This window comes from Rhinolophus sinicus, linkage group LG01 (assembly GCF_036562045.2).
Source record: "Rhinolophus sinicus isolate RSC01 linkage group LG01, ASM3656204v1, whole genome shotgun sequence".
In the NCBI taxonomy this organism is placed as follows: domain Eukaryota; kingdom Metazoa; phylum Chordata; class Mammalia; order Chiroptera; family Rhinolophidae; genus Rhinolophus; species Rhinolophus sinicus.
The window spans coordinates 1,577,367-1,593,581 of record NC_133751.1 but is presented as its reverse complement, the minus strand read 5'-3'; the positions used below and the strand labels follow the sequence as shown (position 1 = coordinate 1,593,581).

General features: G+C 55.8%; 2 protein-coding genes and 2 non-coding genes across 7 annotated transcripts in view; all 4 read left to right on the top strand.

Annotated features, from left to right (window-relative positions):
* The window catches only part of TRPM2 (transient receptor potential cation channel subfamily M member 2), a 47,480-nt gene extending 42,101 nt beyond the window's left edge, over window positions 1–5,379 (top strand). For all 4 annotated transcript variants that reach the window (XM_019745725.2, XM_019745731.2, XM_019745729.2 and 1 more), the window contains 4 exons: window positions 399–504; window positions 1,177–1,278; window positions 2,663–2,776; window positions 3,357–5,379. In XM_019745725.2, coding sequence (XP_019601284.2) covers window positions 399–504; window positions 1,177–1,278; window positions 2,663–2,776; window positions 3,357–3,482 — 448 coding nt within the window. In that variant the 3' untranslated portion in view covers window positions 3,483–5,379. The remainder of the gene's footprint in view (window positions 1–398; window positions 505–1,176; window positions 1,279–2,662; window positions 2,777–3,356) is intronic.
* LOC141568083 (Z6 small nucleolar RNA) lies at window positions 458–511 on the top strand. The gene has a single exon (XR_012491091.1). It is a non-coding gene; the product is annotated as a Z6 small nucleolar RNA (small nucleolar RNA).
* LOC141568084 (Z6 small nucleolar RNA) lies at window positions 1,152–1,220 on the top strand. The gene has a single exon (XR_012491092.1). It is a non-coding gene; the product is annotated as a Z6 small nucleolar RNA (small nucleolar RNA).
* A 7,562-nt stretch (window positions 5,380–12,941) lies between the features above and the next one.
* On the top strand, window positions 12,942–15,915 carry LRRC3 (leucine rich repeat containing 3). Its single transcript, XM_019745652.2, has 2 exons — window positions 12,942–13,156; window positions 13,890–15,915. The coding sequence occupies exon 2, from the start codon at window positions 14,034–14,036 to the stop codon at window positions 14,805–14,807; it is 774 nt and encodes a 257-aa protein (XP_019601211.2). The 5' UTR covers window positions 12,942–13,156; window positions 13,890–14,033; the 3' UTR covers window positions 14,808–15,915.
* The last annotated feature ends 300 nt before the right edge of the window (window positions 15,916–16,215 follow it).

The following is a 16,215-nucleotide window of genomic DNA, read 5'->3' as shown; positions in this document are numbered from 1 at the left end:
CCGGGCCCTTCCCCGTGCACCCAGATTGCCCAGAGGACCACTCGTGTTTGGCACCAGCCTCACGGTGGGGTCCACACAGGGAGGAGTGTCCCAGGCCAGCTGCCCACCCCCACAGAGGCTGCCTGTGCTTCCCAGTGGGTCCTCTTCCCTTAGAGCCCACGGGAGGAGGGACAGAGCAGCCAGGGCTCACCTCCATGGACAGACAGAAAACACGCATAATTCCACCACGATTCCGGACTCACAGTGTGGAACGCCCGGGTCCCTGAAAACTGCTCTCCCAGAAGCCGGCCGTTCTAGCCCTGCCAGCTGTCATGGAGTGGGAGTGGGTCCTCAGGAAAAGAGACAGACAGCTGGTCCCGGGAGGGGAGGGGAGAGGTGTCAGCTGGGTCCCCATGCAGGTGGAAGAGGAACCAGGATGGAGCCGTCTGCAGGAAGAGCATAAAGAAAGTGCTGGAAGTGCTGCTGGTGAAGCAGCCCCTCTCAGAACACTGGGCCTTGCCAGGGGTAAGCCACCAAGCCGTCTGTCTATTCTCTTTGTCCTTCGCCCTGTCTACCCACTGACCAAACGAACGCCAGTCACCTGCGACTACAGCCTGGACAGTTCTGGCCTCTGTCCCTGGCTGTTAATGACAGAGCCACGTACTTGGCAGGTCTTCAGGCCCTAGCACAGCTGCCAGGGCTCTGGGCCCTCAGCACAGGGGCCGCAGCTTGGAGCGTCGGGCCCTGAGGGGCGCCTGCTGAGCCTGCAGAGGTCCAGCTGCCACAGCTACCGAGGGGCAGGGTGTCGTGAGGGCCCAGAATGGACATGACGTGGACTGTGAGGGACTTTGAGTACCAAGCAGGGTCCCCTAGATGGGTAGGGGACAGGGAGTGCAGGCGCAGGGTCTGTGTCCTTAAGCGGGTGGCAGCCAGGCTGGTGGCCAGGCCACGGGAGGCACCAGTGCCTGGCCTGCCCTCTCCCAAGGCTGTGCTTTCAGCCTCACGCCCGCTGCCGAGCAGGCTGACGTGGGCACTGGGCTCTGGGCAACGTCACTCTGGCCCAAGACAGCCAGGGCGCCAGACGCTCGTCCGCCTGTGGCTCCAGGGCTCTGGCTGGCCGCCCATGCCGGGCAGGTGGCCAGGGATGTGAGTCCCTGGACGGCCTGCCCACCTGCTTCCGCCTCCCTCCCTGCTCAGGGCTCCCAGGAACCAGGAGAGACGCTGCCTCGGAACCTGAAGCAGATCCTCCGCAGAGAGTTCTGGCCTCCCTTCGAGAACCTGCTGAGGCAGGGCACGGAGGTACGACAGCCTTTCTGTGTGTCCCGAGCCCCCTCGGGCTGCAGGGAGAAGCAGAATGTTCCCCTTTGCCGTCTCCTCTCTAAGTCGGGGGTGGCCTAGGGCGCTGCCACCCTGGGCAGGCCTGGTATCCATTCCCCTCCCACACTCACTCTTGTCCTGAGCACAGCTGGCACATGGGGGACCCGCGGCGTCCGTGCCTCCCAGGGACACGAGCTGGGCCCACCCGCACTTGTCAGGCCTGTTTGCTTTATTGAATCTCTAATTCATTACGAGAGCAGCACCTGTTTGCTAGGACATCCCAAATGCAGCCGGACACACAGTGAACAGCCAGCCGCCGGCACAGCCACGCGGGGCGCCCCGTGCCATGGCCTGCTGGCTTCCTCCCGCCTGTGTGGGCACAGCTCCTACTCTGTCCACACTGGAGCCCACAACAGCCGCAGGCGACGTTCCTCTGTTCCTTGTTTTTGCTCTTAGTTTGCGGTGGTCCTATTTTTAGGTCCATACGTACAAATTTCCCTCGTTCTTTCTCACGACTACATAATGTTTTGTGGGCTACATATATTTTGTGCCACGATTTGGTTAAACAGTCCCCTAAGTGGCATCTAAGTTGTCACCAGTCCTTTTTCTGCCACGTGTTAGGATGAACCAGGCCATGGCTGGCACTGATGGTTTTGACCTATAAACCCAGCCATTTCGTGGGGTTTGTCCTGTGTGCTGCCTGGGGGGACACTGCCATCTCCCGTTTCCGTACTTTGTAAAAACAGTTTGTTTCTTGAGGTAAAGTCTGAACAGCATAAAATTAACCATTTTACAGTGAACTGTTCGGTGGCATTTAGTACATTGACAGTGCTGTGTGGCCGCCACCTCTGTCAGTTCCGGAACATTCCCATCACCCCAGAAGGATACGCCGCACCCGTTGGGGGCCACTCCCTTCCCACCCCCCACCCCCCCACCCCACCCCCCGCTCACCGCTGAGTGCTCTCGGAGTCTGGGTTTACCCTTCTGGACATTCATGTTGGTGGGATCACACGGTGTATGGCCCTTGGTGCCTGGCGTCTGTCACTTAGTGTGATGTCTTCAGGGTCCGCTATTAGTTTTAGTCCTTCCAAGGACAGTCCCGGCGGGTCCGATGAGAGGCCAGCAGCCAGGAAGGAGACGAGTGAGGCTGTGCGCCCCGAAATGTGTTGGTCAAGGCTGAAAGCCTTGTTGGGAGCAGCTGGAAGGGCGGGGAGAGAGCCAGGCCGGGGGCTTGGGTGCCCTGGGCAGCTGTGCTCAGAGCGTCTGAGGGCCGGATAGAGCTTGAGGACGGTGAGGTCCCTCCCGCGGGAAGGAAGCCAGCGGGCTCAGGGCCCGTCTGACTGGCTCGCTCTGCCCTGCCCCCTAGGTGTACAAAGGCTACGTGGACGACCCGCGGAACACGGACAACGCCTGGATCGAGACAGTAGCCATCAGTGTCCACTTCCCAGACCAGAGCGACGAGCTAAAGAGGCTGGACTCTGTATGGGGCTTGGGCCCAGGCTCTAGGCAGGGGCACTTGGGTCGTACAGGAGGGGTCTGACGGGCTCCGGGCAGGGGCCAAGTGTGGGGGCTTCAGGGGTCAGAGTTGTGCCCAGAGGGCACTAAGGGGAGGCCAGAGGGCACCAGCAGGGCCTGGAGCAAGTCAGGGCTAGATGGGGACCCTGGGATGGGGTCCTCCTGGGGCCCCCTCAGGCTCGCATCAGGGGAGATGTGTTCATACACCTTTATGGGGATACCGTCCCCCGTATTTAGCTCAATCCTGAGTGTCCCTAATCTAGAACTGAGGCTGAGAGGTTCTAGGGAAGAAAACTCGGGGCTTCCTATGCAGGAGAGAACACCTCGGAATAAGGAGACGCTGTCTCACTCTGGGACAGTCAGGGCTGCAGCGTTTTCTGAGTTGGGCCTCAAGCAGGCGTCCTTGCTCCCTGGTGACAGAAGAATAAAGCCCAGGCCAGCCCGTGGCAAGGCCCGGAGCCCAGGACTGAGGCCTGGGAGAAGCCTGGGGTGGCTGGGTGGAGGTGGGCGGCTCCGAGGCTCAGGATGTGCCTTTGTCTTTGCAGCACCTGCACACCTGCGACCCACGGGTGGCCATCCGATGGCAGGTGGTGGACAGGCGCATCCCGCTGCCCACCACCCACAAGACCATCCTCCAGAAGGCGGCCGCTCTGTACGAGGCTTACTACTGACCGTGGGCTCAGGCCGAGGCTGGTGCATCCCCGGCCCCTCAGAGACTAAAGCCGCACGATGCAGCCGTGGACCTCGGCAGGCGAGGGGACCCACCGCCCCTCAGGGCTAGCTGGACTCAACTGCCAGATGAGCTCGTGAAGTGGAAGGCAGCAAGGCACTCTGAGAGGGGGCCGAGGCAGGGGACAGGCTGGCTCCGGTCACACAGCAGCTCCTGGAACTCTGCCAGTCATCGCTGCCTCTTTGAGCTGGCTGGCAGCCAGGTGAGGGGCTGGAGCCTCCTGGCAGCCTCGGCCCTCAGCTGGAGTCCACTCCCTCCTGGTCATGTCGTCATGGGTGCATCAGCCCAAGGCCTGCGACTCCCAGGGAGCTGGGGTTCCCCTGTGGCCTCTTCCTTGGGCCCAGGCCCCACAGAGGGCCTCCACTATGACCTGACTCGGTCCCACGCCTGGCCTGGGGTGGGCACCGTGGGAACCCCAGTTCCCCGCCCGGTTCACCATCAGGGCTGAGCCCCTCAGCAGGGTCAGGGTCTGGTGTGCTCAGACCTGCTCTGGACGTGCAGGGGGTCCCTGCCTGTGCACGCCCCCGGGACTCACACACACTGCTCTGTCCCTCCTTGTGAACCCAGGGAGGAGTGGCTGGTGGGTCTGGGTGGCGGGGGAAGGGCGCCCTGTTTGGTGTCAGGGACTCACACACCATCGGCATCAACCAGAAGCTTTAAGGACCAAGAAGCTTGTTCAATCTGACATCCGTTCGCTGCCCCATACAGCCTGGCCAGCTCCTGCACTTCCCGCAAATTAGTTCCAGACCAGTGCACTGTCGGGGCTGTGTCTGGGCCACCGGAACCTCTGCCCACCCCGGCCTGAGGGCATCTCCCATGGCGTCTCCCCGTGGACGCCCTGCAGGCACCCAAAGGCCAAACTTGTGGTTCCTGCTCTGACACCACCCCCCGCCCTGCCCCCTGCTCTTCAGCCTCCGAGGCCCAGGCTCCATCATGGTCCTCAAGCCCCACCTTGGCCTCCCCACCTGCAGGTGCTCAGGTGCCCTGGAGCCTTGGTTTTTATCTAGACTCATATACCCAGCCAAACTAGAATTCAAGTGGCAGCACCAAATAAAGACGTTTTCGACTTGTAAGGACACAGAGAAACTGTTACTTGTGTCCTTTCTGGCAGAATGTCTCAAAGATGAGTCGTGGAAACGCAACCATATTGGCTCGGGCTGCTCTAACAACACCGCTGCCAGGAGGTCCAGACCCGGTGCCTCAGCGGTGGTTTCTGGTGAGGCCTCTGCTGGGTGTCCTCACAGCCTGTCCTCGGGGGACACCAGTCCTGGCAGATCAGGGCTCCACTCGTGACCTCATTTAACCTCATTCTGTCCTTAGGGGGTCCACCTCCAAATACAGCCACACTGGGAGTCACGGGTTCCACATAAGAATATTTGGGAAGGACACACACGCACACACACACACACATACACACACACACACACGTATGGTAAGCAAAGAAAGCATTAAAATGTATGGCTAAGTCTTATCATTGTGACACATAAAGGGAAAAGAAAAGTTAACAGCAGCTTAGAATTAATGTCCCGCCAGCCTCAGGGGGCACTGCATGCCAGCCTCCAGCATGGTGAAGGTCGGGAAGAAGAAATGGACACTGACCAGGGTGGTGCCAGGACAAAACAAAATGTACTTCAGGTCTGGGCGACCCTAGGACAGAAATAGGGTAACGCTCTAACCCCTCAGAGGGACAACAACAATGGAACAACAACTCAGGGAAAGAAAAAATATCAGAGGACGGTTAATACAAAATAAAATGGTAGGAAGTAGTCAAAACATGTCAGTAATTATGACACATATAAACTGTGATTCTCATATTGAAATAAAAACCAGCAAATTTCTCTTGTTCTCTCTGTTATTATTATTATTATTTTTTTTTGTCACCTAAAACAGAAGAGATGTAACAGCTGGCCACATGGGCAAGACGCGCCGGGCAGGTGCTTCCAGAAAGAAAGGTGTGGAGACAGGGATGGCAGAGCAGAAGGCTCAAGGCTCAGACTTGCCCTTTTAAGGACACAGAGGAGTGTCTGCACTAAAGATACAAATTCATGAAGACAGCACTTTCCTGAACTGCTATCCACCTAACACCAGAGCTTTTAAGTGTATGAAGCAAAATAGTTAGAAACTCAAGGAGAAATTGGCAAATCCACAGAAATCTCAGAAATCTCAGAAATCAAGGAATCTCAGAAATCGAATCAAGAAGCAAAAGGAAAATAGGGTAGAATTTGAATAATGCAATTAACAAGACTGGCCATGCTGTGTGTGCATTTGTGTTGTGTGTGCATGTGTGTATACCTTCACATATGTGTGTACAAGTGTATGTTTATGCTATACATACAAATTACCGTCTGCACATAAATTTATATGTACAATCCAAGGATAATATATATTGATATTTGTATAATAAATGATGTGTAACATAAATGCATGACACACACATAACCATACATATGTGCACTCTGTGTACATGATTCTGTACCCACCCCAACAACAAGAAGGCCCGGGAGAGACACTTAGTTCCCAGACACACACGTGACATTCACAAAGGCTGAGCACACACCACGATCCAGGGGGTCTCCACAACTCCCCACAGGCGGCTCTGTCACCCAGGCCACTCTCTGGTCACGGCCTTAGAACAGTAGCATTAGAATGGGGACACCCATTGGAAGAGAACAGTGCATGCAGGTGTCTATGTCCTCGCTGCACACTTGGACCGAGAGTGACCAGTCCCCTAGGTAACCCCGAGGAAGAGGAGGCGACACCAGCAGGGCACAACCTGCCCAAGGCTCCGGGGATCACTTTGGGGCCCGTTTCCCAGCAGGAGCACTAGTGTGGGAGGGAAGTGCCTGTCGGGAGAGCAGACGCTGTCCTGAGACTCTGCTCAGCACCCCCAGGGTCACCTCCAGCTGCTCAGGGACCCTGGTAAGCCAATCCTGTGATTGGGACTGTGTGGGGACAGAGCCAGGAGAGCAGTTTCCAGGCTCTCGGCCTCACGTGGAGAGGTGCTGGCTTGGGTAGTAGACGGCCATCAGCTGTGACTAGTTGGCCATCAGCTGTTACCAGTTAGCCATTACCCACTAATATAACTGCCGTGGCTGAGCTAGCAAGGGCGGATTGCAGTTAGCAAGTGGGTTGTTGGTTGGCAGAGAAGCGGATGGCAGGTTGCTGATCATGTGGCTCCTGCTTCCTGTGTCTCCAACCCAGCCACCAGCGAGACTATAGTGGTGTGACTCCCCTACTATGGCTCCGTGGGTGTTCCTTTTTGGCCTCACCATATCCCGCGTTCTTATATGGGGAGCGGGACCAGAGACTCTGCATTACAGACAGGCTAGGGAAAGCCAAGGGAGTCGCCACACCCTGTGAAGACCTGTCCTTCCACCTGCCCACCCCTGCAACCAGCACCTTTCCTGGGGAGCAAATCAGAGCGAGACCGTGAGAGGGTCCTGGGTCACAACCTGCTGTATGAGGCTGGAGAGTTTTACGAGGGTCACATAACTTCAAATACACTTATTTACAAATCACAAGACCGGAAGTGAATTGTCTGAGGTTAGGACTCACGAAGTTCAAGAAACAGCGACCACATAAATCTAGGGGCTGAGGCAGAATTTAAGGAAAGAGGAAAATAAGAATCAGCATGGAAAAAATGGGCTCTTGAGAAAGAACAACAAAATTAACAAAACTTGGATCAAGAGGAAGAGGGAGTGCTCTGGCGTGTGTGTGTGTGCGTGTGTGTGTGTGTGTGACTGAGTGTGAGTGTGTGTGACTGTGAGTGTGAATGTGTGTGTGGGGGTGTGAGTGTGACTGTGAGTGTGTGTGACTGTGTGTGTGACTGAGTGTGAGTGTGTGACTGTGTGTGAATGTGTGTGGGTGTGGGTGTGAGTGTGTGTGACTGTGTGTGTGAATGTGTGTGAGTGTGTACAGCCTGTAGAGGGGACAGACATGAACCTCCCTCCCCCACCAGCCCTCGGATCCCCTGCAGCCAAGAGAGGGAGGCAGTTTGTTGCGAGGTGGCCGGGGAAGGAATGATCAGGGCACAAGAGAAGGCCACAGGCCCTGTGTGCCTGGGGAGCCAGGACAGGGAACCATCTCCGGCCTTCCTTCTGGTTTTCCAATCCAGGTTTCCAAGATCTGGCAGAGAGAACCAGGAATTTCAGGAGATCCAGGAATTCAGAGAGATCTAGGAATTCCGGGAAGGCTCCAGCTGGCCGAAGCTGCTGGGACAATTTTGCCAAAGGCAATCCATCCACAAGGTTCTTAGGGGTTCCAGCCATGCCGTTTTGGTTCCCATGCTGCGAGCACGTCCTCCCAGGCAGCTGCCTCTGTCTTGTCCCTTTGTGCCGCTCCAACCCTGCCTGTGAGCTGGCTGCCCTCAGTGGCACCTGGCAGGCTGGGGTGCTGTCTGAGGGCAGGTGGGGCCAGTGTGGAGGCCAGGACAGCCGAGGGCCCAGCTGGGCACGTGGAAGGGGAGGGCGGGAGAGCAGGCGACCAGCACACGCCTAGAAGGGCGGCTGCCAGAGGAAGGCCTGTCCCAGGCCTCTGTGGTTGCTCTGCGTGGGGAGGCCGTGGCCAGGCCTCGCTGGGACATGTCACTCATCTGCCTGCTTTATGCTGCCCTGTGCATGGTGCAGACTGCCGCTCCTTATGCCCAGGGGGACGCACTTGACCCTGCCAGCAGGACGGCCTTCCTGATGGGGAAGCAATTAGGCAGCCAGAGCAGCTGTGTTTAATCCCTGGGGCCGTGATCACCAGCCCAGAGCCCAATTACAGTCTGGAGGGTGGCTCCAGTGGGCAAACCATGTGGCCAGGATGGCATTAGAATATTTCTGGTGTTTCTTAGAGCACTGGCTGTGGTCTAGAGTGGACAGTGAGCCAGGCTCTTGCAGGGCCCATGGCCTGGGCCTGGCTGGTGGCCAGCACCTGCTGTGGACACTCTGATGTCAGCACCAGTGAGATCTGTGAGGACCGAGAGCACAGCTCACCACACAGCTTCCCATGAGCACCTGGAACTGATGTGTCCATCACCAATGTAGTCACAGTAACAGGCGGATCCCCGAGAACAGCAAACCTGCAGGTCCTGTTCTCTGCTCCGGAGGCGGAGTGCACACTCGCTCAGGGCACACTTGGTCAGGGCACACTTGGTCAGGGCACACACTCGCTCAGGGCACACACTCACTCAGGGCACACTCGCTCAGGGCACACTTGGTCAGGGCACACTTGGTCAGGGCACACACTTGCTCAGGGCACACACTCGCTCAGGGCACACTCGCTCAGGGCACACTTGGTCAGGGCACACACTTAGTCAGGGCACACACTCGGTCAGGGCACACACTCAGTCAGGGCACACTCAGTCAGGGCACACGTTTAGGAGCACACACACGGTCAGGAGCGCACACCTAGCCACCTGCACAAATCTTGCTGTCAGCTGCTCGATGGATGTTTGACTTGCGCTGACCAGCACGCAGATGAGGCCCAGCACAGCAGCCCCAGGAGCCCCTCGAGCTCCCTCCCCACCATGGCCTCCACCACTGACAAGTGTTGCCTGTTCTTGAACCTCCCACAAGCAGAACTGCACAGCGTGAGCTCTGTGTGACTGGCCCCTCCCACTCCCCCATCCACACTGTGCTTTTTGGTGGTAACCACATAATGTTTAATTTAAATATTAAAAACATTCCATAATGTGGGGACTCCCCTTTGGCACCTCTTCTTTACCATATAATAACCTGCCAACAGCTTCACAGATCACCATATTAGTCTCTGTAAAAGGTAGCTGACTGCTTAAGGCAGAAATAATAATGCATTGTGGGGTTCCTGCACACGTGCACATTAACTGCACGACAACCGCACAGCCCCAATGGGTGCAACACATGGCTGCCGGGCTGCTACTCAGGTGAAGAGGTCCAGTGTGACCTGGCGGATGATTGGACAGGAAGAGGCAGCCGGATGCCACTCCCTAAAGCAGCCACTGAAATAACAGTGAAGAGTTACAGCCAGGAGTCATGAAAGGAGAGAAAATGGATTCACAAAGATACTCAGTCCGAAGGAAGGCAAGGAAAGAGGACAAGGGACAGAGCAGAAGAACAAATGAGAAAGAAACAGAGGCAGACAGGCTGGAGCCTCACCATGCAGCCGTCACGTCAAATGCGAGTTATCCCAGTGCCACCAATGTGTTAAGAATACTGTCCCCTAAGCCACCAGCCTTACTCAGTGTCACTAGCTTTTTCACTAAAGTCCTTGTCTAGTCTAGGGTTCTGCACTGCATTGAGTTGTCACTTCTCCTTAGTCTTTTCCAATCTGTAACAGTGACTCAGGCATTTCTCGTCTGTTATGACTTTTTCATTCTGTTTTTCTCCCCTCTTTCTTCCGTCTCACCGCCCCCCACTCCGGTTCAAGCCGTTGTTTCTCAGTCTAGTTGTGTAGGACACAGCTCCCTGGCCCATGCTGGTATTGTGAGCCTTGCGCTCCCCTGGCTGAGGCAGTCAGTCGCCGGTCGTTGGTCGGCCGCTCACAGCGCCACACAGTAGCCTGCAGCAGCAGCCCCATGGCAGCACAGCAGCTGGTGGCAGCACATGCCAACCTCCGGCTGCTCATAGAAGCTCAGCTCTAGGGAGAGCCGTTGTTCACAATCTGAGCTGTAGAAGGCAGAGTTCATTGGCCCATGTTGGAATTGAACCGGCGGCCTTCGGAATCGAACCGGCGGCCTTCAGAGTTGGGAGCATGGCACTCCAACCGCCTGAACCACCGGGCCAGCCCCGACTTCCTCATTCTTGAAGTGTACTGATTAGTCACTTTGTAAAAGGTCTTTCAATCGGAGTGTGTCTGAAGTGTTCTCACGACTGGAAATTGTGCATTTTGGGCAAGAATACCCTCGAAGTGAGGTTGTGTCTTTCTCAGTCCATTGCATCAAGGGCTACATGATGTCTCTCTGTCTTATTACTGATATTATCTTTTGTCACATACTAAGGTGGTTTCTGCTGGGTTTCTCCACTGTAAAGTTATTACTTTTCCTTTTGTACTTAATCAAAATATTGAGGAAGATACTTGGGTGCTATGGAAATCCTGAAGGATATAAAGACACTCAAAAGTGAAAGGTGGGAGTCCGGCCTGGTGGCTCAGGCAATTGGAGCTCCATGCTCCTAACTCCAAAGGCTGCCGGTTCGATTCCCACATGGGCCAGTGGGCTCTCAACCACAAGGTTGCCAGTTCAACTCCCGTAAGGGATGGTGGGCTCCACCCCCTGCAACTAAGATTGAACATGGCACCTAAAGCTGAGCCGCCACTGAGCTCCCAGATGGCTCAGTCGGTTGGAGCACATCCTCTCAACCACAAGGTTGCCGGTTCAAGTCCTTGACTCCCGCAAGGGATGGTGGGCTGTGCCCCCTGCAGCTAACCACAGCAACTGGACCTGGAGCTGAACTGCGCCCTCCACAACTACGATTAAAAGGACAACAACTTGACTTGGAAAAAATCCTGGAAGTACACACTGTCCCCCAATAAAGTCCTGTCCCCTTCCCCAATAAAATCTTTTTTTAAAAAGTGAAAGTTGGGAGGAGCTATCCCATGCCAGCCTGATCAAAAGACAGCTGGAGGGCTGTGTCAATGTCGGACAAAGCAGGGTTCCAGGCAAGGAGCTGGGGATCATTTCATAATGAGGAAGTGGCCAATTAATCAAGAGGACACAATAATCTCAATATCAGGTTTCAAAATACACAGAGCAGAAAAGTGATAGAACTGCAAGGAGAAACAGACAAATCTATGCTCACAGTCAGAGTCCAACAGCCCTTTCTCAATAATTCATAGAGCAAGTGGACAGAAAATCAGTGATAACATAGGACACTCAAGTCACACCATCAACAGAGGTTTACAACAAACAGTCCTGGAACACTGGATATCTGTATGCACAAAAAATAAACTTAGACTCCTATCTCATATCATATACCAAAATTAACTCAAAATGGATAATAGAGACGAAAATGCAAAACCTCAACTTTAAAACCCTTCTGACTTTAAATTAGGCAAAGATTTTTTATATATGACAACAAAAGAGTGATTCATAAAATAAAAAATTGATAAAACGGACCTCATCAAAATTAAAAACTTCTGCTCTTTGAAAAACTTCTAGGAGGATGAAGATACTCCACAGACTCAGAGAAAATGTTTACAAATCATGTATCTGCTAAAGGACCTGTATCCAGATAGATATACAAAGAACTCTCAAAACTCAACAATAAGGAAACAACTCAATGAACAGTAGGTAAAAGATGTGAACAGAGCACTTTCCTAAAGAAGATAAATGGCAAATACACAGATGAGAAGATGCCCACCATCATGAGTCACAGGGTTCAAATCAACATCACCACCGTGAGATACACCAGTAAACACCGATTAGCGTGTCTAACGCTAAAGCACTGAGCGTGCCAGATGCTGGTACAGGTGTGAGTATACACTGTTGGTGGGAAAGCTGTGCAGTCACTTTGTCAGTTTCTTTGAAGTTAAGCATGCAGATACCATGTGATCCAGCCATTCATTCCATTCCGAGATTTACCCAAGAGAAAGAAGAGTATTTGCCCAAAGGTTGCACACAATGTCCGTTTCACTTCATTTGTCATAGCTAGCAACGGGAAACAACACAAATGTCCACAAACAGGCGAACAGAGAGCAAACCGTGGAACACGCATACAATGACAGTCCTCAGCACTAAAAGGAATGCCCTGACTACACATCAGCAGGGGCAGCTCAGTCATTTGCTGAGTGAGAGAAGCTAGACAAAACAGTACCTGCTGTGATTGCACTTATGTGAGTCTCTGGGGACAGCCAGCAGGTCAGCGCTTGCCTGGTGATGGGGGACGAGGGCAGGGAGGATCAAGGCGCAGTGGGGTATTTACTGCGTTGATTGTGGTGGTGGTTTCCCGGGTGGGTGTATACAAACGTCGAAAACGTATCAAATTTAAAAATGTGGTTTATTGTATATCAATTACACCACAATAAAGCTGTTTTTAAAAGCCCTAGGATGGGTCAGGCCTAGCTTAACCGCCCCACCCCATACTTCCTACCCTCCTCAGGCCCACACGCAGGGACCCTAAGACACAGAGGGTCCTGGGGCAGAAAGCGACTTAGGTGGATGGTGACCTAAGCCCACTAAACAGCTTTAGGGGTCACTGACATCGGGGGTGGAGGGACGCACAGCAAGGGCTTGGTGCTGATCCGAGGGTCTCCTGGTGCCACGCACCCAGTGTCAGCGCCAGGAAGGGATTCGCCCCACCCCGTGGGGCGGGGCTGGACCCGGGGAGAAGCCGGGCTCGGAGATGTCACGGCCCCTCCCCCAGCCCCCGAGACACACCCCCGCCCTAAAGCCCCGCCCCCGCCCCGCCCCACGGCTTCCCAAGGCCCCGCCCCGCCCCTCAGTCTGAGCCTCCGCGTCGTCGTGGCCCGCGCCCGCCCTCCCGAGCCCAGCCCCGCCCCTCGCCCCAGGTACCGCGGGTGGGGCGCAGGCCAAGTCGCGTGTGTCCCGGTGGCCGCGGACGTGGGCGCGGGCTCCGGTGTGGCCCGGGTGTGGCTCCGGGTCGGGCTCCGAGCAGCCGAGATCCTCACGCAGAGCAGCCTCCGGACGCGGACGCGCAGGTAAAGCCCCCGGCCCAGTCGGGAGCGTGGACACCCCTCCCCCGTCCATTCCCCGCCTGCGGGTCCTCGGGGTCCCGAGTCCCGGGGTACGAGCCCCGCCCGCCCAAGCCCCGCGCGGCCCCGCCACTCCACGCCCCAGAGCAGCGCGCGCCCAGGGCTTGGCTTTTCTCTTTTCTCGTTTTCCTTCCTTTTAACTGAAATCAAGGGCGCTGACCCTGGTGCTTGTGCCAGGCAGCGGTTCCTATTGCGGCCGACAGAGAGGACGTTTATTTATTATTATAATTTTTAAAGGGTTGTCAAAATTCGCAAAGTGCTAAGCTTCTTACAGCAGCCTGGCCCGGCTGTGATGAGCGCCCGCTGGTCGATTGGGTCACCGGGCATTCAGTCTTCCTGGTTCTCAGCCAGAGGGGAGATGAGGGGGTGAGGAGGTGGACCCTAGTCCGCCTCACCCGGTGCTCTCCAGGCCCCTGGTCACCTAGGTGGGCAGTGGGTTTGCCCAGGGCGTGTGGCAGGGTCGTCCCCCCATTTCCATAGGTGCTGGCCCCCAGCCAGCAGTCAGCACCACCTGTCCTTGCTCTTCTGGTGTCATTGGGAGTCCCTGGAAATAAGTTACAGAGACACCCCCCCACACACACACAGGTGAGATAAGCCTGTGACAGTTCTCCAAAGTCACAGTGTACCCTGGGTCCCAGCTGGACCACTGAGGACAATGCGTGCTGCTCCTCTCTTTTAGAACTGAGAGAACACCGTTTTTCCTGCCACGTGAGGAACGAGAGTTTATGTCCGTGTCGGATGGTCACTTGCACAGCTGCAGGCAGGGACGTGGGGACGAGCACTGAGCAAGAGGAGCGTGCCGTCTGTCCTCAGTGCAGTCAGGATGGGCCCCATGGGCAAACAGAGCCCCTCATCCCTGCCAGTCCCCACGGGCGGGTCCTGCCTCCTCCTCCTCTTCTGCCTGCGCCTGGGCACCTCCTGCCCACAGAGCTGCCAGTGTCCTGACCACGCCGGTGCCGTGGCCGTTCACTGCAGTGCGAGGGACCTGCAAGAGATTCCCCAGGACATTCCTGCCAACGCTGTGCTCCTAAAGCTCGATGCCAACAGAATCGCCCGCGTCCCCAACGGAGCCTTCCAGCACCTGAGCCAGCTGCGAGAGCTGGACTTGTCTCGGAACGCCATCGAGACCATCGGCCCCGCCGCCTTCGCGGGCCTGGCCGCGGGCCTGCGGCTGCTGGACCTGTCTCACAACCGCATCCGCAGGATCCCCAAGGATGCCCTGGGCCAGCTCAGTGCCAAGGTCCGCCTGGCTCACAACCCCCTGCACTGCGAGTGTGCCCTGCAGGAGGCCCTGTGGGAGCTGAAGCTGGACCCCGACTCGGTGGACGAGATCGCCTGCCACAGCTCGGAGCAGGAGGAGTACGTGGGCAAGCCGCTGATCCAGGCTCTGGACGCTGGTGTCAGCTTCTGCAGCGTCCAGCACAAGACCACCGACGTGGCCATGCTGGTCACCATGTTCGGCTGGTTCACCATGGTGATCGCCTACGTCGTGTACTACGTGCGACAGAACCAGGAGGACGCCAGGAGGCACCTGGAGTACCTGAAGTCCCTGCCCAGCACCCCCGCCGCCAAGGACCCCCTCAGCCCCGCCCCCTAGTGCCGCTGAGCCCCAGCACTCTTGTGGCAGGTGGTGACTGACGCTTGGTCTTGGTATCCCCCTGGGGTGGCAGTCACAGCTACTTCTGTGCAGTGCTCTTTGGGACAAAGCTCTTTCTGGAATTGCACTTCGTCACTGTGACACCTTTCGAGTTCAGTCATTTTGCCATCAGACCCATTGACGGAGGAAGAAACCAAAGCTCAGAGAAAGGGACTGACTTGTCCACACGACAGTCAGGGAGTGGTCCAGTGCGGCCTCAAAACCAGGCGAAGTTCACGTCCCTCCCATTCTGTGGGCCTCTCCCACGTGGCCTGTGGGAGCGAAAGCATTCAGAGAAGGGACGGCTGTGCTCATGGGTCTGTGGTTCCCGTGCTTTGGGGTGCAGATTCGTCTGTGGAAGGCACAGGAGACCCTGTGGAACTGACACGCTCTGACCCCTGGTGTTTCCTGTACACATTTGACCATCGAACTCGCCAGCGCAAAGCAGTGGTGACCAGGGCTTTCCAGAGAGAGAAGCGAGTGAAAGTGTGCTCAAACTCACTGTCAACAACTGTGCTTATTTTCAGAATGTTTGTGAAGAGAGACACTTGTACCCAAATTTCAGTCCAGTGAGAGGAAAATAATCCCCCAAATCCCAAACCAGAAACACCATGGAGAGAAACCTGAAGACGGGCCAGAGTGGGTCCTGGGGCGGTGTCAGTCGGCGACATGTTCGGCCCTGGCCTGCTTCCTGCTGCGCTGTCTGTGCCTCGTGTGTGGGAAGGCCTGTCCCCTCTGGTCACCTCCGTGCCTTGCTGTTCTGCTCAGACACCAAAGCAGCTCCTTTCAAAGGACAGGGGGACTGATGTCTGATGTCTCCAGGCCAGTCAACGGGACACCTACTTTTCTCCAGCAACAACCTGCCTCTCTCTCTTTTTCTCTCTCCCTGTCTCTCTCTGTCTCTCTCTCTCTCCCTCTCCCTCTCCCTCTTCCCCCCCCCTCTGCTCCCAAGAATATCAGAGCTCATTGAATGCTCTGTTTTCTTACCTATGATACTTCACGATCAGCGTGGACGTTACCTCCTTCTGTATGACTCTGATCCGTCTTTCCAATTTTATTTGTTACTGTCTTTTTGTATGAGTGTTTATATTTTAAGCCACTTCAGATATTTTGGGGGGAAGCAAATAGGGAAAAATTGCTATGAACTGAAGGCACAAAGGATAGACGCCCCACCAAGCAGAAGCTTAGAAAGGATTCACAGTGCAGGGTGGTTTGTGCCTGGAAAGTAGTGACCTGAAGTGGGAAACGAACATGGGGCCGCAGCCACCCCTTCAGCCTGAGACCCGAAGGCCCGTGTGGACACGGACGTGGCTCTCAGTCGTGGCGCATTAAACAGAACCCAGCAGTGGGTTCCAAACGCACTCCCACA

Coding starts and splice junctions, on each gene's coding strand:
- LRRC3 (XM_019745652.2), top strand. CDS start 14,034: ATGGGCCCCATGGGCAAACAGAGCCCCTCATCCCTGCCAGTCCCCACG.